Source organism: Kryptolebias marmoratus, linkage group LG24, assembly GCF_001649575.2.
Source record: "Kryptolebias marmoratus isolate JLee-2015 linkage group LG24, ASM164957v2, whole genome shotgun sequence".
Taxonomy (NCBI): domain Eukaryota; kingdom Metazoa; phylum Chordata; class Actinopteri; order Cyprinodontiformes; family Rivulidae; genus Kryptolebias; species Kryptolebias marmoratus.
The window spans coordinates 21,672,019-21,694,141 of NC_051453.1; the positions used below are offsets into that span (position 1 = coordinate 21,672,019).

General features: G+C 39.7%; 1 protein-coding gene across 2 annotated transcripts; it reads left to right on the forward strand.

Annotated features, from left to right (window-relative positions):
- The first annotated feature begins 1,459 nt into the window (after positions 1-1,459).
- LOC108241210 (tetratricopeptide repeat protein 39C-like) lies at positions 1,460-17,536 on the forward strand. Of its 2 annotated transcripts, XM_017425220.3 has the most exons (14): positions 1,460-2,076; positions 4,144-4,192; positions 5,194-5,322; positions 5,772-5,886; positions 6,701-7,055; positions 8,502-8,670; positions 10,562-10,655; positions 10,746-10,853; positions 12,323-12,432; positions 12,518-12,641; positions 12,747-12,844; positions 12,941-13,045; positions 13,423-13,461; positions 13,569-17,536. In XM_017425220.3, the coding sequence occupies exons 1-14, from the start codon at positions 1,928-1,930 to the stop codon at positions 13,656-13,658; spliced, it is 1,734 nt and encodes a 577-aa protein (XP_017280709.1). In that variant the 5' UTR covers positions 1,460-1,927; the 3' UTR covers positions 13,659-17,536. The 2 variants fall into 2 exon arrangements, with proteins under 2 accessions (XP_017280709.1, XP_017280710.1); XM_017425221.3 differs by lacking the exon at positions 4,144-4,192 and having other exon boundaries at positions 1,972-2,076.
- Positions 17,537-22,123: the final 4,587 nt, after the last annotated feature.

Consider the following 22,123-nt stretch of genomic DNA (forward strand, 5'->3'; position numbering starts at 1 on the left):
AAAAATTTATTTTCTGAAGAATTAGTGTGCTTCTCTGACTCTATGCTTTATCTGTAAACTGCTTGCACCCTTTAAACAACATTAACAATAATATTTTTTTTAAAAAATCATCTTTAGTAGTAGCAGAATCTCAAATCTAAACCTGCATTTCAGATTTAAAAAGCAACAACTATAATGACCAAATAAAGGAGAGATTCAAGCTACCTTTTATTGTTAACTGGGTAGAACTGAAAAGGTGAAATGCTCTGTAAAGATAATTGCTTATTATTGTATGCTTAATTTCATTATTTTTTATCATTTATTTCATTTTCTTATTTGGTCCATCTTATGTTACTTTTATTTTTGTTTTAATTTGCCTATGTGCTTGTGTTCACTAAGCACGGGGTTTAGTAAGTTTGGGGAGAAAAGAATCACACAAGACACGTTAGGCAGGAAGTATAGCTATTTATGTGAGAAGCTGATCAGCCAAGGTCATCTTGCAAAATGAATAAAGTGCTTTCACTGTTTGAGCTTTGAATCTGTCTCTGAGCAATATTTCTTAAATATGTTTTTTAACATGCTCCTTCTGGGTTGGAGTGTGTTTTTTGCCTCAAGAGGAGGCATTCAAGTACTATGGATTCTTGTTCATGAGTGATGGCAGGATGGACCTCCTCTGCTGTAATGAAGGCATGTCTCTGGTCTGTTGTGGTGTGAAGAAGGACCTAAGCTGGAAAGCAATGCTCTTAATTTACAATCTAACCCTCACCTAGGATCATGAGACATGATCCATGACTGAAAAATTAAGATCCTGTATACAAGCAGCTAGAACAAGGTTCCTCCAAAGGTTATTCAGACTCAGCCTTAGAGATAAGACGAGGAGCTCCATCATTTTGGGGGAACTGCTGTTTTTCAAACTCCTGCTTAGGAAGCTTCCTGAACATCTTACTCTGGAAGTTTTCTGGGCATCTGGACTACTAGGGGATAGCTCAGGAAACTCAAGCCAATCCCAACAATAGGATTTCTCAAAAAGGAAAGTCATAAGCCTAGTCTTTGTAGTCTCTTAGGCAGAAACTGGAAGTTGGTTCCACAAGAGAGGAGCCTGAGAACTGAAAGTTCTGCTTCCTGTTCTACTTTTAGAAACTCTAGGAACCACAAGTAAACCTGCAGCCTGAGAGTAACGAGCTCTGTTAGGAAAATATGGAAGATCTTTATTATAAGATGGAATTTGGCTGTTGGGAGCTTTGTGTGTTAGAAGTCAGATTTTGAATTATTCTCTGAATTCTGCAAAGCGCCAAATGGAGATAGAAATCTGATATCTCCTAACTCTCATCAGACCTCTGGCAGCAGCTGCGAGCGGTTTATTTATTTTATTAAAAAGATGCACAGTGACAGCAGGAAGTCCTCTTCTGAGCCTGTGAGGCTGCATAGAGGACGTTTTGAGTGATGGGTGATGACAGGATCCAGCATCTCGTCAGCTGCTCTCCTCCCTCCATCCTGCCGGAGGTGCTCGCGCTGTGTGCGCCGTGACGCCAGGCCGCTCGGATGCGCGCGTTGCGTGGGTCCGGCAGAGAGCAGCAGCCCGGTTATGTAACGCACGGGATGCTGCGCGGATCAGATTCGCAGGAAGAAAAACCGACGGGTGCTGTGATAAATAACGGCGTGTGGGCTTGTGAGGGGCGGCTGTGGTGCGTTTAAAGCAGACTGTGAATCTCTGTGGTGAGACGGAGCGCGTCCCGACTGCAGGGGCCCGAGAGGCGCAGACGCCAGGCATCCCTTCATTTTCTGTTTTTTTTTTTTTTTTCTTTTTTTCTTTTTTTTGCAGCCGAGCAGAGGCGCGTCCTCGTTTCGATCCGCTTCTTTCATCCGCCGAAAAGAAGCCAATGCGGGTTGGTCTCAGACAGGACACGGGATCGCGTCTTTCCTTCCACTGCGCGCCCCGGCGGAAATCATGGCGGGTCCCGAGCAGTGTCAGCAGCAGCAGCAGCAGGTCGAGGAGAAGGCAGAGCACATAGATGATGCTGAGATGGCTCTGCAGGGCATCAACATGCTGCTCAACAACGGATTCAAGGAGAGCGACGAGCTCTTCAAGAGATACAGGTGACGATTTTAGCCCTTTCTCGCTGGCAGGGGGCTTCAAATAGAATAAAGAATAAAAATCAAATGGCTGAATCAGAGAACAACATGTACTGAGTCACTGTGGTTGATCCCAGAACCAAACTGACTGGTTTGCTTGTGTAAAGTGTCACTCAGAGCCTCTGACTCACACTAACACAAGTCTGGGTTCTCACTCAGAAATTAGGTGTCAGATTTTGTGTTTTGATTCTGCTTTCGTTTGGTTTTGGTTTATTGTCTTTTGTTGCCCATTTATGTCATCATTCACTTCTCCTCAGTCAGCTCTTGTTTACCTGCCGCGTCCATCTCCACCTGCTCTCAGGATTCTCACTCACCTGTGCCCATTCCCCTAATGGTCCTCTGCTGTTTAAAACCCGGTCATCAGTGTTCAGTTCGTGTTGTTTCAGGTCAGGCCTTGGTTGTCTTGTCCCTGCCATGTTTTTGGATTTTGTTTAGTTTAATTTTTGCTGCCACGTCAGCCTTTTGTTTTTGTTTAGTTTAATAAATTAGTCGTTTATGATGAGTCTGTGCTCTGGGTTCGCCTCCTTCTCCACCCAACGAGATATTAGGACCATTTTATATCTCTAAAGCTAAATATGTTTTATAAAGTATAAAAGTTACAAAAAAAAACAAAAGTCATAGCACCCATCTCCTGAATGATTCGAAACAATTAGAAAACTAGTCCCTAACTTCAGCTTTAAAACAGCAAAAATATTTTACTTTTTGTAACAAATATTGTATTGTTTGTTTCTTTAAACAAAATACATTTAAGAAGTAATTGTAATAGCCATTTTTACATACAGTAACCAACTATTTACATTTTATTTCAACTGTGTTAAGCGTGTTTTTTTTTTTTTTTTACTGTCAACAAAAGTTACTATATCGAAGCATATTTTAGACCTTTGCTGTCGCACTAAAATCAGGTGTCAGGGGTTGCCAGCCTGTTACTGTAATGTTTAAAGTAACATTACTGTAATTGAACGGTAAAAAACTATTTATTTCATTTTACAGCAATTTATCTATAGTGTTTTGATTTTGTGACCTTTATAGTATTTCACCTGATTTCATGCTTCTGTATCATGATCCTGGCTTCTTTGTGTTTTTTTTTTGTTTGTTTGTTTGTTTGTTTTTTTGACAGATTTAATTAATTAATTTTTGGGGGAGTTTATTTTTTTGTCAGCCATTTTCCCCTCAGTCATTCTTGCTTTCTGTTGTCCATTCACACCTGCTTCCTGTAGTCATTAAGCTCAGCTGTCATCATTTGCCTCATCGTTTCCACGCCTACTTAACCTCCTGGTCCTCACTCTGTCTTCAGTCAGTCATCCTGTTTGTCTCCCTGCCTGTTCCCCCTGAGCCATTTTCCTGCCCTGTCAGCCTCTTTGTATTTAATATGTTTAGTTTTGTTTTTTTTGTTGCTGCCACACCAGCCTTTTGATTTGAATTATTAAATCTCTTTGTTCCTTTCATGAATCTCCTGTCTGCATCCTTGGGGGTCTTTTTTGCAAAAAATCCTGACATGCTGTGTTAATCAGATTGATAAATTTATTGTATATCTGATATGTTTTGCTAATTACTAGTCACTTTATTAATATATCCTTACCTTTAGCCAACAATGAAATAAAATGCTAATTTTAAATAGTAAACAATTATGATTTACAATTAAACATTGGTAAATAAAACCATACCATATAAAATACAGTATGATTTTAGGATTATGTAAATAGATTTTAAAATTGATGGATAACATGAAAATCTCCAGTTAGACTTATTTCATGTCCTTTCACAAGTAGAGCAGGAAAACGATACAGGTCATGAAACAAATGACGCTAAAATGTAAACATAACCATTTAAGCTTTAAAGCATCATGGCTTCCCAAGACCAGTCTAAAATACAGTGATTTTATAGCTGCATGCATTTTTAACGTACTGGTTATAAATGCCAACAAGACTCGTCTCTGTAAAACCTGTTTTGCTATTACTGCACAGCCCTTGACAAAATTAAAAAAAAAAAAAAACCAAAACTTAAACTTTATTATTTCTGCTCTTGCCGTAGGACGCAGAGCCCGTTGATGAGCTTTGGGGCGAGTTTCGTCAGTTTTTTGGTGAGTCGCCGACAGTGTGTGATTGAAAATGATACAAGACTCAGAATGTGTGTTAGATGATGAGACCTGGGACAATCTAATCTGTCAAAGAAGCTGCATCATTGTCACCACCGCACGGACAGCCTCTCCTTTGTTTTGCTTTTCCACCCATTAGCATAATGGATGCAGCTACCTCTCAGGAACAGCATTAGTCGCACAGAGAAACACATTACTGAAATGCTGTATCTGTGGAGAGGGGAATGATTCATGATGTGATGGTCACACTCACACCCACACACTGACTGTCACGTCCTCTCACGTTGACCCTCTCACGGCAAGATATCATCCTCAATGCTAAATGTACCTAGTGGTTGTTGTAGAAGATGGCATTTAACAAACACGCACACATCATTGTTTAATGCAGTGCAGCACATATTCCACACATCATCTCTAGATGCAACACAGATGCTTTATCATTTTAAAGCTTTTGCATGACTTTATGTGATGTCTCTGTTTGATCTGAGCATCAGCACAGCAAAGATTTTCTGCTTCTCTCTGCAGGGAAGCATTTTACACACAGCTGTGCAGATGTCACAGTCTTCCTCCACTTTTGTAGAATGACTTCTTTGTTGTTGTTTTTTCTTGCTGAATCTGTTACATAACACTTCTTCACTTTTAGTAGGCTATAGCTCTAGCAGGAATCTGCTCATGAGACAGTTTAACATCAAAATAATTTTTGTTGTTGTTTTGTTTTATTTTCCTTTTTTCAGGGCTGTCAGCTAATTGTAGGGTTGATGCTTCAGTCTGAAATGTCATGAACTATTAAATTTGCTTCTAAAGCCAATCAGCTTGTATTTAGTTTGCATGTACTGTATATGAAGCTTTTTTTCTGTAAAATGAAAGACAAAAAAAAGACAATTTAAGTTCTGCTCATTTACCGTTAAGGTTTTTTATTTCCACCAAAAAGGTACAAATAAGATAAAGGTAACCAATTTGAGGACTTCTTGTGTATTTCCCTGCAGAACGCCATGATGACATTTGAGGAGGAGAAGATGCAGATGGCCTGTGATGACCTGAGGACCACTGAGAAACTGTGTGAGAGCGACAGTGCTGGAGTGTTAGAGACAATCCGAAACAAGATTAAAAAGAGTGTAAGTGCAGGGGGGTAAAATAGTAACAAATAAACTGTGTACTGTTTGCGAGGATAAAAGAGGTTCTGGTAAAACTGAGCAGAAATAAAATTTCATAGATGCAGATGAAACCATTTTGAATGTTTAACTGGATTCCAGTGTTTTCTATTTAATTGTCTCAGCCAGAACAGCCTCGAGTTTAGATAACGATATTAAAAGCTCACCATTAGGTGTAACGATACAGGATGCAGTGAGATCATGCCAAAGCACCACACAGATTCAATTAGTTCCTCCCTCAAATTAAATCAACAAACTGGATGTAGTCATGGGGCTAGCTGGTGGCTTTAGTATGTTCAGAAAACTCCTTTTAACGCTACACCTCTCACCCACTGGGGAATTGAGCTGCAACATCCAACTGAAGGCTGTTTACTGACACTCCATGTGTGTGTGTGTGTGTGTGTGTGTTACAGATGGACTCCCAAAGGTCAGGTGTTGTTGTTGTGGACCGCCTACAGAGACAGATCATTGTTGCTGACTGCCAAGTGTATCTCGCTGTTCTGTCATTCGTCAAACAGGAAATCTCAGGTAAACAATCCTAATACTAATCCTGATGCTGATCATATGATCCCCATCGTAAATAAAGCAAAGCAGGAGTTTGTATCTCAACTTTAACCCCTACATCACTAGTGGCCCCTGTACCGAGGGCAGCAGCACTTCTGCCAGCAAGATCAAACCAAAAGAGGGACTAAGGGGTTAAAAGTTAATCTAATATATATTCAGACATGTGGATTGGGCTGCGGTGTCCTGCTGAATGGAAAAGGAAGATAATGTTTTTGCCCATGTCTGTGCTGATGAGTGTGTGTTTGTTTGTCTGTAGATTCACTGGATGTTCGTCTACAACTGGTTAACTTTGGGAGCCACCAAAACTCAGCTAACTGACCTTAGCTAACACAAAAATGACTTTAATTCAGTCAGTTTTACAGATACTGACATAGAATTTGGTGTGGTAGTACTTAAGAGTCATTCCTAACTCATACTCCAAGTACTAACACATAACCTATTTACAAGGTTTGACCAAAACGACTTTTTCTTTGCTTAATATAAGATAATCTTAGTCTAAACTGGCATGTATGGCAGCAGGCGATATGCATTCCTTCAAAGACTCTTGGGCCTTTAATATTAACATTAATTTTTCTTTCTATCCATCCATTTATGGCTGCAGCCCATCCAAACTAAACATTAGGCAAAATTGGGAATGTTACAGGTACTTTACAGGTTATTGGCACAGCACATGGGCAATGTAAAGAAACAAAGCGAAAAACAGTTCCATCTTTGCTATTAAAAAATCTTTCTTCTTCTTCACAAAACCAACAATCTGATCTTTGTTTTTTCACAATAGCATATATCAAAGGAGGCTGGATTCTCCGTAAGGCATGGAAGATGTACAATAAATGCCACAGTGACATCAGTCAGCTGCAGCAGACCTGTCAGAGGAGGTCCTCTGGCAACCAGGAGTCCCTCTCAGCAGATAATGCCAACCACAACATGGAGAACAGTGTGACGGCTGAGGCCCTGGACAGGCTCAAGGGCTCCGTTAGCTTCGGCTATGGCCTCTTCCACCTGTGCATCTCCATGGTTCCTCCACACCTGCTCAAGATTATCAACCTGCTGGGTTTTCCCGGAGACCGTCTCCAAGGCCTATCCTCTCTTATGTACGCGAGTGAGAGCAAGGACATGAAGGCGCCACTAGCTACGTGAGTAGGCTCACATTTTCTTATTATCTTTGTGTGTTATGTTTGTCTCTCTGTGTCAGAAATAAGTATAAAACTTTTGACTTTTAGGTTAATTAATTACACCAAAATGGGCTTTAAGCTGCTCTGAACAGTGTTGGTATATTAGTAGTAGCTTAATAACTGACATGAGAAATAGAAAAGTGTGATATTTGAACAAGGACTGCACAGTAGAGCAGTTGGTGAGCACTGTTGCCTCACAGCAAGAGGGTTGCAGGTTTGTCTACTGGCTATGGTAGTTTGCATGGTCTCCCTGTGCATGTGTGGGTTTGGTTATTTGGCCACTGTAAATTGGCACTAGATGTGAGTGAATGGTTGTCTCGTTAATCTCTATTTGTACCCCGCTCTTCACCCTGTGGCTACTGGAGATAACCTGAACCCTGATCAGGAAAGAGTGGGTAAAGAAACTAATATGTGAACAATGAATGAATGTGCTGACAGAATGCCACTACGTTGTATTTCAACCAAGCTTGTTGGGCAGATCAATATAAAATTGAAGTTTACATTAATAAATGAAATGCAGAAAATGAAGTTATAACATCGGTCCCATTTACTTCTCCAGAATTTAAAAAACAAACAAACATTTTTTCATCTGTGTTATGTATTTTTTTCTCTGTCCACACATTGTAATAAAAGTGATGAAATATCCATACTGCACCACATAGTGGCAACAATGTCCACATTAACAACATCAAAATATGGAGAAAAAAAGCTTAAAAACATACTCCTTTTTGATATAGTTTATTTAGTATAGTAAATTTACAATTCCTCTCAGTTATTAACCATTTCTACACACAATTAAAGTTTGACAGGATTTAGATACAGTCAGATAAATGCAAGATAAAATAAAAGATATAAACAGCTCTATTGTTGTTTGGGTTTCAAAGTCACAAAGTGATAGTGTACATGTGTGAAATAAGCTGCTCAACCTTGTTTTTCAAAACTCCACATCTTGAGCCTGCACACATACACCAAAAACTTATTCTTATTTTTTGTAATCTCTAATTTGGAATTTTTCATTTTTATTATTATTTTTTTTTAATCTCAGGATTTTCACTAAAAATATGGTTTGAATATGAGTAGAAAAAATGTGGACGGGGCCAAAGTACACCCAAACAGCAAGCGGTTACCTCAACACAAACCTTGCCAAACATGCCTTTTATGTCTTTTACTGACATTTTCTCTGGTTGGGAAAGTTAAAATGCTGTAAATAAACCAAAACTCATTCAAAAACTGACTGGTGCAGATGTTTTTTCTTAGCAATATAGGAGTTTAATAATATTGTAATAATTTTTTTAAGCTCAAGTTCAGCGTTTTTTAAAAAGGTTGAGTCAAAACGTTCAGAGGTCAAAAAAGTGAAAGCTGTATCCGAGGACTAATCTGGTTCGAACATCTTGTTTTGTTGCTCAGGTTGGCCCTCTTGTGGTACCACACAGTAGTGCTGCCTTTTTTTGCTCTGGATGGATCCGACACAACTGCAGGGCTGCTGGAGGCCAAAGCTATTTTGCAGAGAAAGTCGGTGGTTTATCCCAACTCGTCACTCTTCATGTTCTTCAAAGGACGGGTTCAAAGGCTAGAGGTGTGTGCAACAGTGAGTTTCTCACTGAACTGTCCAGTTTTGAACAAGATGATGTGCAGCAGCCTCTGCTGAAGCACATATTTAGTACAGTCCCTGACAGAAGTTCTGTCGCTTATCCATGTTGTGGAAACAAAAACTTATAACCTGACTTTATATTCATTCTGTCAGAATGAGGTGTCAGCGTGGCGAACCCAATCCGCAGACTCATCTTCAGAAACAAACTGATTTATTTATATAACAAAAGAAGAAAACAAAAAGCTGACGTGGCAGCAAAACTAACTATAACAAAAATCCAGATAATAACAAAGGCGGGACAAGGCAAGGCAAAAACAAAGAGGGACCAGACTGGAACCAAACGCAAACAAACAACAATGAATCGGCAGGGAGGTGGAGAGGAAGACCAAGTTTTAAAGCAGATGGTGATGAGGAGAAGTGGGAACAGGTGTGTGATTAGGAGTGAAGACAGCTGGAGATGGGTGTGACATTCATTGGTTTTAGAAATGACTCATATGAAAGCTGAAACCCTCCCAAATGAGGTTTAATTTACAGAAATGTATTTGCTTCACTGCAGAAATAATGATCCTTTAATGAACACAGAGAGGTCAGATTTTGGCAAGACAAGGGTTTTGTTGCCTTGTAATTTAATGCACCAACTCCTAGTTTACAGCCTCACCTGGGCTCACTAATTGACCAGTTAATTAGTGGGTGTGTATAAAAAGAACCACAGTACCCCAGACCTTCACTTGAACTGCAACTTGACTTCTGACAACATGCCAAAAATCCACCCTGCGACCAAAGCCTTGATTATCTAGAGGCTGAAGACCAGATCCACTCCAGAGGTGGCTGGCACCTTTAATGTGCCTCAGGGAAAAGATTTGAAGAGACTGGAGATGTTTCTGACAAGCCCAGGTCTGGCAGACTGCTCAGCAGGAACGTTTGTTGGTTAGAAAATCCAAAACTAGCCCCTTTTCCACTGCAGCAGAGCTCCACCAGGCCTGGTCACCTCAAGTCTCTGTGTCAACTAGAACAGTTTGTAGGATTCTGTCTCGACATGGCCTCCATGGTCGAATCAGTGCCCAGAACCCAGCACTAAACAAAAAGGCAGTTAAAAAACCGTGTGGCATTTGCCAAGGCCCACAGCCTGCTAAACGGATGGACGCTGGAAAAGTGGCAGAAGGTGGATTTCTCAGATGAATCTTCAGTTGAATTACACCACAGCCGCCTCAAATACTGCAGGAGACCTTCTGGAGCCCGTATGGATCCAAGATTCACCCAGAAAACAGTTCGGTTTGGTGGTGGAAAGATCATGGTCTGGGGTTACATTCAGTATGGGGATGTGCGAAACATTGGCAAGGTGGAAGGCAATATCAATAGCTTAAAATATCAAGAAGTATTAGCTACCTCTTACATTCCCAATCATAAAAGGAGTCAAATTTTGCAGCAGGATGGTGCTCCATCTCATACATCCATCTCTACATCAAAGCTCCTCAAGGCAAAGAAGATCAAGGTGCTCCAGGACTGGCCAGCCCAGTCACCAGACATGAACATCATTGAGCATGTTTGGGGTAGGATGAAAGAGGAAGCTTGGAAGACAAAACCATGTGGCCCTGTGATGGACTTGCGACCTGTCCAGGGTGTCCCCCGCCTCCCGCACAGTGACTGCTGGGGATAGGCACCAGCTCCCCGCGACCTGTAATGGAAAGGCGGGTAAAGAAAATGGATGGATGGATAAGCGACAGAACTTCTGTCAGGGACTGTATGCATGCCACATGAGTCATTTACTCACCAACATCAGCCAGATATGACTCCATCATACAACACATGCATGTAGTCTGTGTCTAACATGATTACTGTTACCTGTCGATGCATTTGCTTTCTCCTCTGTCCCCAGTGCCATATCAACAGGGCTTTGGCCTGTTTCCATGATGCATTAGAGCTTGCATCAGACCAAAGAGAGATCCAGCATGTGTGTCTGTATGAGATTGGTACGTGTGTTCGTATCAGGTTAGTTCAGACACAGTGACTGTCGGCTTATGGAAACCATGTTATCCTATCTCTGCTTGTTTTTGGGTCAGGTTGGTGCAGCATGATAGAGCTGAATTTTGAAGATGGCTTCAGAGCGTTTGAGCGACTGAAGAATGAGTCACGCTGGTCACAGTGCTACTATGCCTATTTGACTGGAGGTGGGTCTGACAGACACTCGCACATAGTTTGTACAAACTTGTCCTCTTTTGGAGGAAGAAAATTTTACAGGCGACCTTTAGCTCAGCAAGACAAAGTGACTCAAGTTTAACTGTAGTTGGGCGAGAAGTATAAAATAAAAACTTCAAATTTACACATATTTTTTGAAATTTCTCCTAATCATTGTGTTATCAAAATGTTACTTTATTTTTGTGACTTTTTGTCTTTACATTATTGTTTGGAGTGTTTTTGTCCCTCCAAAATGAAGTGCACCTTGCTATGAGAATACAAACAGACTGCTTTGTCAGCCTTTGATTATTCAAAAACATTTTTTTAGAAATTAAAAAAAAAGTTTAAATGCCTTTTTAGAATCATAAAACTGCAGTTCCACCTCTGCACTGAAACCCAACAAATGTAAATATATATATCAGTCTAATATTAGCATTGTATTAAAGGCTACAGTGAGTCTATTTCTATTGTTCATCTTTAAAAATGAAAAATAACACAGTTCAGTCTCTTCCAAAATGAAAAGCAGGTGCAGAAATTTGGCAGAAATATCGAGTCCTTTTGTAGATGAAGACTGATGTCATTTTATCATGGTATTGGAGGCTGAATGTTTTATTTGTCACTGATGCTGTTTTTGATAGTGATTTTCCTGCTTCATGATAATCGTTGTTTTCTTTTTAAAAACTTGAGTGGCTTGCCTCACTGGAGTGTACAACATTAAGTTCCAATGTCAAAATGTTGAGAAAAAAAGACAAAATATTGCCAGAAAAAAGTTGACAACCAAATACTCTCCAAATTCCTGGTGATCTATGCTGCACTATGGGTTTTACTGAAGAACAATAATATCAGCTATTTCCATGGGCTCTAGATGTTTAGAAAGAAGTTTTTTTTATTTAACCCTAAGTATGTGCTTGAGACTCTTTTTATAAAGACTTGAAACAAATTCTGCATTTCCCTGCAGCATGAGTAATAAATCACACCTCAAACTGGTTCTAATAAAATACTACTTGTTATGTTCTAGTTAACCTAGTAAAAGTGCACCCATAACCCTCAGATGCAGTAATAATTAAGAAATTGAACAAACTTTTTTGCCAGCATTTTGACTTTGATTTCTGAGCGAGACATCTGGCAGCTAGCAGCGTTTTCCCAACTTGACCATTATCACTCTGATTTGAAGTGACACCAACTTTTCCTTTACAAAGGAGATAAAACTCTCTCCTTTCTGCTCCTCTTCACTTCTATCCAGGTCATGTTCCAGCTGCCCATCTCCTATTGTTTGTCTGACAACGTCTAAACATTAGTTCAACTTGCAATTTTTTTTAGGCCTGAAAATTCAACAAAAATAAAAATAGGAGTGCTATCATGTAATGACCCTGCACACCCCCATGGGTGGCACCCCACGATTTGAGAAGCAGTGGTGTATACATCTTAGGTGGTGTTTGAATCTCATTGTATTTTCTTTCAGTGTGTCAGGGGGCTTCTGGGGACTTGGATGGAGCAAAGGAAGTTTTCAAAGAAGTTCAGAAGCTGTTCAAGAGAAAAAACAACCAGATAGAGCAATTTGCTGTCAAAAGGGTTGGCCTTTCTGCAACTTTGACATCAGTTTGTTTTTTCTTTCCGTTTTGAGAATGATCACAGTTTTGTTTTATTCTCCCTGCAGGCTGACAGACTGAGAAAGGTCTCACCCACCAGACAGCTGTGCATCCTTGGGGTAGTCGAAGTCCTTTATCTGTGGAAAGCACTTCCAAACTGCTCGCCATCTAAGCTGCAGATAATGAATCAAGGTTAGTGCAACACACGAGACAAACCTGACCACTTTAACTTCAGCCATAGATGTGTAACACTTTGGTTTTTGCTTTTTGTGAGCATTTCCTGTGGTTTGTGCTCAGTGTTGCAGAGTTTAGACGAGCCCTCGTGCAGAGGCCTGAAACATCTCCTTCTCGGATCCATTCATAAATGCCATGGGAACATAAGAGATGCTGTTCAGGTAATAATCCAGTCTGAGCAAAGAATGGCTCTAGAGTTGGTCCAAACTAGGAATTCCACTCATCTGCTCTCTTTATTCATTTCACCTGTGATCCAGTCCTTCCAGCTGGCTGTTAGAGACGAGTATGGACGCCAGATCAACTCGTATATTCAGCCGTATGCCGTCTATGAGCTGGGATGTATACTCCTTGCACAACAAGAGGTTAGTTGTCTGGTGCATAATTCAATAGGACAACTCTGGAAAGACAGGCGGTAATGTGTCTATATGTGTGTGTTTGTTTGCCTCTCGTGTTAGCAAAAGATTTCATGAACCACTGGGCGAGTTTTAATGAAACTCTCAGAAATTAATAATTGGATGGATATCTACAGCTGACTAACTTTTGGAGTCAACCCGATTCAAAATGGCTGCCAACACCAACTGACCGTAAAAACTCAAAAGTGAGAATAACTCAGCGAAGTTTACAGATATTGAGCTAAAATGTGGTGTGGTAGTGGCTGAGGCTGATCCCCAACTCATTTTCTAAGTGCTAATGAATTGCTTATTTGTGAACACTTGTTTTTTTCTATAAATCCTTTCAGACAGTGGCAAAGGGGAGATCATTCCTACTTCAAGCTAAGGTAAAACAAACAAACAAACAAACAAAAAACAATCAAGACTGAAACATTTCAAGTAAAACACATCAAAGTGGCTGATAATGTTTTTTACTACCGATTTAAATTTTCAGGAGGATTTTACAGGCTACGACTTTGAAAACCGGCTTCACGTTCGCATCCATTCAGCGCTGGCTTCTTTGAAAGAAGTAGTGCCTCAGTAACTCCTTGAGGAAACGCTTCATCGGCCCAAGCTTTGCCCAGAGTTATAAGCCGTTCACAGTCACTGTTCGACATTCTGGTGAAAAGTCAACTTTGTTATTTTTTGTCGTTGTTGTTCTTAACTGATCTGAAGACAGTTTGAGAACATGTTTGTCATGGTAGGCTGTTAGAGTTTACGATGAAGTGCCATCTCTGTGCATTCATAAAGCAACAGATGTTCCACTAAAAAAGGGGGGATGCCTGAAGTAGGATAAAAATAATAAAACTAATCTGATAGAACAACTCTGGAAGTTTAGTGGGTGCTTTATACAAGCTTTAGTTAAGCCTTCCACACCCTTTTCTTTTTTTTGACTGAATGCACAGAGATTAAACTGGACACAGCTAACAGATGCACTTCATTCAGTCAATAGTTAAATCTTCCTTTAGTGGTTTCCTCATTGCTGTGTCTTTGCTATCCACAAATACTTTTACTTATTAACAAGTATATTTACAGGGTTCACATTATGCTTCTCCCTTGAGCAAGTAATTCAGCACCTAAACTTTTCTATGATTGTGTTTTCTATAACTTTACAGAACTTTTGATGTTTTCCTGTAACTAAAAACCACATACAGCTATGAGTCTTTCACATTTACTTCTGTTTCATTTACTTTGGTTTACCTCCATAAAATTTAATAGAATAAGTACCTATCACAATATGGAACATTAAAAATAGTTACTACTATGGTTATTTTATTTAATTAGTTGGTTCCATACTTAAGAATGACTATCCGCTGGTAATTTTAATATCTTAATGTTTGTCCTAATTATATTTATTTTAGCAAGACAACAGAGAACTCCTGCACACTGTCCATCTACTGTCAATACGTTGAATTGAAAATGTCAACAATTAACTTGATATTTTGGACATTCTGAAGTGAAGTTATGAACAGCTGATATCTTACCTGTTGTAGATAGCTCTTTGAATTACCACAGCTTGAAAAAATAGTTTAAGTCTGACATGATGGAGGAGCTAACAGCTAATCAAAACACAGCCAAGACCAAAGTGGAAGACTGGCATCTTAAAACAACTCCAGTCTCCAAATTTTCACAGAGGTTCACACCAATACCATTTTGTAGATCTTTACACTGCTGACAGTTTTGCATTACATGGTTACTTACATAAAATTGTGTCCGTTTGATTGTTCCAAGCAGATCCACTTCTAAAACAGGTTTTGCTCTTGTTAATTAACTCTAATCTTCAACAGCTATCTAACATATTATTGTTCATAACCTTTGCACACATTTCTGCTTTAAAATGACCAAAACCTTTTAATTTTATTAACCAAGAAGATTCCAGCCAGGAAATGTCAGCTCTCAGGTATTCAGTGGGGTGGATGCATAAAGTCAACATAAAGGCACACCCCCAATTAAGGAATCAAATACCACAATTAGCATTTACAAAAATAATAGACTGATGCTTGAGTCATTGTAAGTTCATTTAAAGATATCCTAATGATATTGCGCTAGACATCTTTTAATAATTTGAGATATCTTTAAATAGGCAATATGTTAACATGATGCAAATAGGAACATAGAATAAATAGATACAATTATTATGTGATAAAAAAATAAAATTTAAAAATAGAGACGGCTTGTTTTATAGTGCTTGACCAATCATTTAAAAACATCACCAACACTAATAACTAGGCTGGTGTCAAGTATTTGGGCATTGTGCATTTGTTGTAAATGACACTTAACAATACTCTGAGGGCGAGTTTTACGCACCTTCGTTAGATACTGGGCCTGGACGCTATGCATTACATGTCTGGGTGACAGTGGCTTTAAGTACTAAAAGTCAATTATACTAGCATGTCCATTCCAGCATATGCATGTAGGTATTCTAACATAGTACCTTTAGTACTGTACTGTGATGGTAATCTATGAAAGGTGCTGTTAAATTTCAGCCTAACAAATCGTCTAGTATTACTACTATTTATTTTGATATGGTTTTGGTTATAGAAGGCCTTTAAATTAGTTGTTAAAAGTCATTGTTTTTTATTACATAACTTTTCTGGTTTGAGCACTGTCAGTACTGCCTACAGAGAACTGCAAAATATTCAGCCCCCTTCGCATTCTCTCAATTTTGTCACCACCTGTGATTTAAAAAGAAATTTTTCATTTTTATAGGTGGATGGGGAGGTTTTATATTCAATAATTATTAAGCAATTAAGCTTTATTTACATGACACAACTACCACTTTGAAAATGCTTCAAAGATTCTTAAATCAATCAAAAAAGAAAAAAAAATGGAAAAAAACACAAAACCTGAGCATTAATATAGTAACTATTCACTCCCCAAAGTTAATACTTTGTAGGGCCACCTTCACTGTTACACAAGTAAGTATCTTCGGGTTAATCTTCTAACCACTGACATTTTTGTCCAATATACTTGGCAACGCTGCTCCAGCTTCTTCATTATGGGTGTGTTTGTATACTTTAATCTTTAAATGATATCAAAGACTCACATTGACTGAGGTTTGAGCTTTGACTGGATTATTCCAGGACTTTTAGCTGTTCCTCCTTAAACCAGTGGCATGTTGCTTCAGCTGTGTGTTCAGGGTCCTTATCCTGCTGGAAGGTGGATCTCTGTCCCAGTCTCAAATCTCTGAAAGAAAATTTTTATTTTGTGCCATTCATGTATTTTTAATTTTTATTTTTCAACTCTGCTCAGTTTCCTAGTTCCTGTCAATGAAAAACATCCCCACCGCATGATGCTACCACCACCATGCTTTACTGTGGGGATGTTGTTTTCAGCATGATGAGAGGTGATAGGTTTGTGTCAGACATGGACTTATCCTTGATGGTCAAACAGCCCAGGTCACCTTTTACATGTTTGGAGAGTCTCTAATATAACTTTATACAAATTCCAAACAGTCTGCTTTATTTGTTTCTCAAAGCAATGTCTTTTTCCTGGCCACTCTTTCATGAAGTCCAGCTCTGTGCAGTGTGTGGCTTATTTTACAAATTACATGTGACTTCTGAAGGTGATAGTTGGGGCCTAAAAACAAAGGGAGTGAACTCATATGCATGCACCACTTTTCAGTTTAAAATTTTGTATCAGGATTTACAATTTAAGTTGGGGTATTTTTTTGTGTCTTCATTGCTTATAATCAAATAAAATAAAAAAAAATTTAAATACCAGGTTGTAAGACAATAAAATAGAAGGAAAACCAAGGGGATGAAATCTGTTGCAGTCTACTGTATCACACTAGTTGAAAAGTATGATCTTGTTGAAGACAAACCGCATCCAGAAGCTTAATTTTCACCAACATTTTCTAAACAGTTTAAAGCTAAGCATATGAAAGTTTTTTGCTCATTATCACATTTCATCAATGGGTACTCTGGTTTTGTTGTTTGAGCAATATTATTATAAAAACAGTCATTGTTTAGTCATTTAGAAAGGCTTTCAACATTGGGCACTTACATTTGCCACTTCAGGTTTGAATTTGTGAACTCATGGATTTATTTAACTTACCCTGATCTATAAATAATAATGCTTGTCATCCCTCGTGGCTATGATGGATGCAAACTGTGGTAAATGTTGAGATGGCTGCAGTGCGAGCAGTCAGTGCAATGAAAATAACAATTACAGTGAAATGTCATTAAGAACTTATCTCATGTATCAAATACCTCTGTCACAGGAAGGTTTCCTCCCTTTGTCATGTGTTTTTTGTTTAAACTAAGGGTATCAATTTAGATGACACTAAACTGATCAATAAACAGTTCATAAGTAATGGCAAATAGTGTCCGTTGTTCTTTTTGTCTGAGTTTCTCTTTGTTGATTTCTTTAAAGGCACTTAATATCTTTTTGCTCTATATACCAACCTATAGGTTGACATACCTGCATTTAACTGTTTACTGAAATAATGTTGCAATGTTAAGAAAATAATTAAAAATGCTTTTAAGGAAATCTTCTTTGTGAGTGTCAAACTACTGGGGGTCTAATAAACAGTAGGCTGGTTTAGGCTTGTATCTCTGCTGGTTTTGTTTGGAGTGCCACCATGTACCATTTTTTTTTTTTACAGTAACAGTATTTACTGAGTCAGTCTAAGCTTTAATGTACGTAGTTAAAATGTAACGTGTCCTGTCTTTTGTCTGCATGGTCCACAAGGGGCCGCTGTGGTGATGTGTTGACAGATGGAGACATAGCAGAAGGCTGGTAAAATTAGACACACCCTGACAGATGTAGCATTAAAGTCTTACTTATACATGATTTAATATTATTTAAGTATATGATATAAATTGTAATATAACACAAAAATGTGCTTAATATTACATTGTTGGCTCAAGTCAACATGTGAATTTAAATTTGTCAGAATCAGAATCAGTTTTATTGCCATTGTCAATGAACAAGGTTCACAGACTAGGAATTTAATTTGGTGTTCAGGTGCAATAGGTATCAAATATAACAATGAAGAAAGACAAAAGGTAATTTTTTTATTTTTTTATTTTTGCTTCAACTAGTGATGACGTGGCCAACTCATAGAGTTACGAGTTCTAACTGTTCAGGAGTCTGACGGCAGAGGGGAAGAAACTGTTCTTATGGCGGGATGTTCTGGTCCGAATGGACCAAAACCTTCTGCCTGAGGGGAGTGGTATGAACAGGCTGCTTGCAGGGTCAGCAGTGAACCGACCTGCTCTCCTCACAGTCCTGGAGACGTATAGGTCATGCAGAGATGGGAGGCTACAGCTGATCACCTTCTCAGCGGAGCGCACAACGCCCTGCAGTCTGTATCTTTCCTTGGCAGTAGCCCCGGCATACCACACCGTGATGGAGGAGCTGAGGATGGACTCGATGATAGCTGTGTAGAATTGCACCATCAGCCTGGCTGGCAGCTTAGCTTTCTTCAGCTGTCGCAGGAAGTACATCCTCTACTGGGCCTTCCTAATAAGGGAGCTGATGGTTGGCTCCCACTTGAGGTCTTGGTTGATGGTGGTACTGAGGAACCGGTAGCAGGCCACAGTGGTGATGGGGGTGTTGTTAAGGGTGAGGGGGGGCAGAGGGGCTTTGGCCTTTCTGAATCATCTCTACTGTTTTCTGGGCATTGAGTTCCAGGTTGTTGCTGCTGCACCAGGTCACCAGCCGGTCCACCTCCCACCTGGAGGCAGACTCATCACCATCCGAGATGAGCCCGATGAGGGTGGTGTCATCCGCAAACTTAATAAGTTTTACAGAGTAGTGGCTGGAGGTGCAACAGTTGGTGTACAAGGAGAAGAGCAGAGGGGAGAGAACACAGCCCTGTGGAGATCCTGTGCTTATAGTCTGTGCGTCGGAGACAACTTTCCCCAGCCGCACCCGCTGACTCCGGTCCGTCAGGAAATCTGTGATCCACCTGCAGGTGGAATCAGGCACGTTGAGCAAAGAAAGCTTGTCCTAGAGCAGAGCAGGAAGGATGGTGTTGAATGCAGAGCTAAAGTCCACAAACAGGATCCTAGCATGTGGGTTATAAGTGGACTAAGAAATGAACCCAATATGAGATTGTTCATGGGATGCATATTAACTCTATCTTTTTAGCATAGGCTCCCTATTTTTGAGTGCATGTTTACTAAATAGGTAAAGACCCCAAATTGGTCAACCTCATGCAAAAATCCTAGCGCGATCTAAGTGTGGGTTCTATGATCCGGATCACTGCTTGGAACTGGGAAGCGTCACTGTTTCTTTATTGGCATTTCCATAAAGGTGAAATATGTCCTCAGGACGAGCTGCATCTAATAACAATAACCATTCAATAGATTTATCCATTTTCATTTACCAGCTTTCTCCTTTAAGTGGGGAACTGGTGCCTATCTCCAGCAGTCACTGTGTGAGAGGCAGGACATGCTGGACATCACAGGGACACATGGAGACAAACAACCATTCACTCTCTCACACCTTTGGGCAATTTAGAGTCACCAGTGACCCTAATGTGCATATTTTTGGTCTGTGGGAAGAAACCGGAGTACCTGGAGAAAACTCACTCTGACATGGAGAGAACATGCAAACTCCACACCGAAAGGCAGAGAGGCGGACCTGCGACTTTGTTGCTGTGAGGCAATAGCTCTAATAACTGTGCCGCACATATATAGGCCTCACATAAAAACAATGACTGATGTAAATAAAGTCAGTGATTCCAAGAGAAATGACCAGACCTCCATCTTTATTTGGTGCAGCTCTCAAGTCGCTGCATCACTTCAAACTCACCAGTTCTTCATGATGTACTTTCTCTGTATTCAGAAACAAAAATCTGCATCTATCTGATGGTTTTAAAATGCACTTTTAGATTTGTTGATTGTGAGCTGAAGCTGGGAAATGGTCCAAGTTTTAGTAAATTAGGTTAAAATTTACCATCAATTTAAAGATGATTTGAGTTGAACCGTGTTGAATTATAAAGGAGGGCATTTGCTTTCCTAACTCTGACACACCTAAAGCGTCTCTGTAAGAAAACATGTTCATCACACAAGGTTCAAGGCAACAGCTCACTCCACTAATAAATTATTCAGGGTCCTGAGCCACTGAATTTAGACTTGGCAGAGCTCGGAGGCCTTTACAGAACAATGCCATACCTCTGCATCATCCTCTGCTGGACACTGGGACCTCTAAACTGCAGAAGAATTGGCCCAGATGCCTTTAAAATGACTACATGTAGTATATCTACTCTTTAACAATTATGATTTCTAAAATCACCCTTTTTTATTTGCTTTGATCCACACTTGTTACATTTTCTGTGGACTTTAGATCTTAAAAGCTTAATGTGCATGAATCTGATTAACCATTTGCATCAGTAAGACATGAAGGACAAAGAGAAGATCCAGGAGTGATTTTGCAGTTTAACTAAATGTGTCTGAGAGGCACAGCGATAGGAGTGGTTGGTCTGTGTAAAGAGCGAGGTCACAGATACAGCTGCATTGTGTTTCATGCAGGCTGAAACCTGATCAGCCAGTGCATCCTACCACCAGTTAGGGAGCTTCTGTGCTCTAGATGTTATTGCTCCTCAGCCTCCTCGTAACACACCTTTCAAAACATTCCCATTCATACATGAAAACAGATCAGACACACTGCAGGCAGTTAACATATGAAGCTGCTGAAGAGATTATATTTATTACTACAACATGATCCTTAAATGGAGCACCTTTTGTTCTAAAACGGATGGCCGTAAAAAAACATGTATTGATCTGGTGATAAATCTCTACAATCACTAAGCCATTATGGTCTTGTAGTGTGCAGACCACTTGCGCAAGAGGACATTGACATAAATTGTCCTTGTCTTGTTGTCTCAGAAAGCTTAATAAAAGCTTTACAGACACCTCTCACAGTGCTGCAGCTCATCAGCTCAGATCAACTCTTCACTTCCTCTCTCTGTTTGTAGCTCGGATGTATTGGTCAGGAAATGTGGTGTAATTTGCTACAAACACTCAGAAAGGTATCGCTTGATAGTCTTTTAGAATAATAATCCTTTTGCGGCAGCATAGGATCATTATAGTTACAACAAAACTCTTGCTGCATAATAGTGTGTTTTAAGTATTGCTGTAGGTCAAAACCTCTAAGATATAGCATTTACCGACTTTGAGGATAACATGTAGCACAATGAGAAGAAAAAAGCATAAATAGGAGCAACAACAGAATACATTAAATAATTTTATTTTGAAGGTCAAAGGCTGAAAAGTTAAGGAGCCAGTGGTCTAGAAGAACTGACAATTAAGAGAAAAAAACCTCAGAGTACTTAAAAGAATGGTGCAAAAAAATGTAATCAGTCAGGTTTTCTCAATCAGTCAAGTTTTGATGTAAAAAAAAAATCAGATTAAGACTATTTGCTGGTTATACCAATGAGCTGATGTATATTTACTGTAGTAAAGTTTGAGGACTCTGTTGTGTAGCAAAATGCTTGAAAAAATGGAATGAGGACAAAAAGTCAAAAATAATAATGTACATGTGTATTTTCACTGTAGAGGTTGGGTCACAATGTTGACCCAACCCATGACCCAACAACTTTAACTCAGAAAATATTTTTTAAAAAAAACAACAACTGGACTTCAGTTCTGTAGCTGAAGATATTTCACTTCTCATCTGAGGAACAAGCAGAGAGTGTGGAGTTTGAGAACTTTCCTCACTCTGTTTTTTGAACTGATGAAACTTAAATAAAAGTCTTCAGCTACAGAACTGATGTCCAGTTGTTGTTGTTTTTCCATCCATCCATCCATCCATTGTCTTCCGCTTATCTGGGGTCTGGTCACGGGGGCAGCAGCCTAAGCAGGGAGACCCAGACTTCCCTCTCCCCAGCCACTTGGGCCAGCTCCTCTGGGGGAATCCCAAGGCGTTCCCAGGCCAGTGGAGAAACATAGTCCCTCCAGCGTATCCTGGGTCATCCTCTGGGCCTCCTCCCGGTGGGACGTGCCCAGAACACCTCACCAGGGAGGCGTCCAGGAGGCATCCTCACCAGATGCCCGAGCC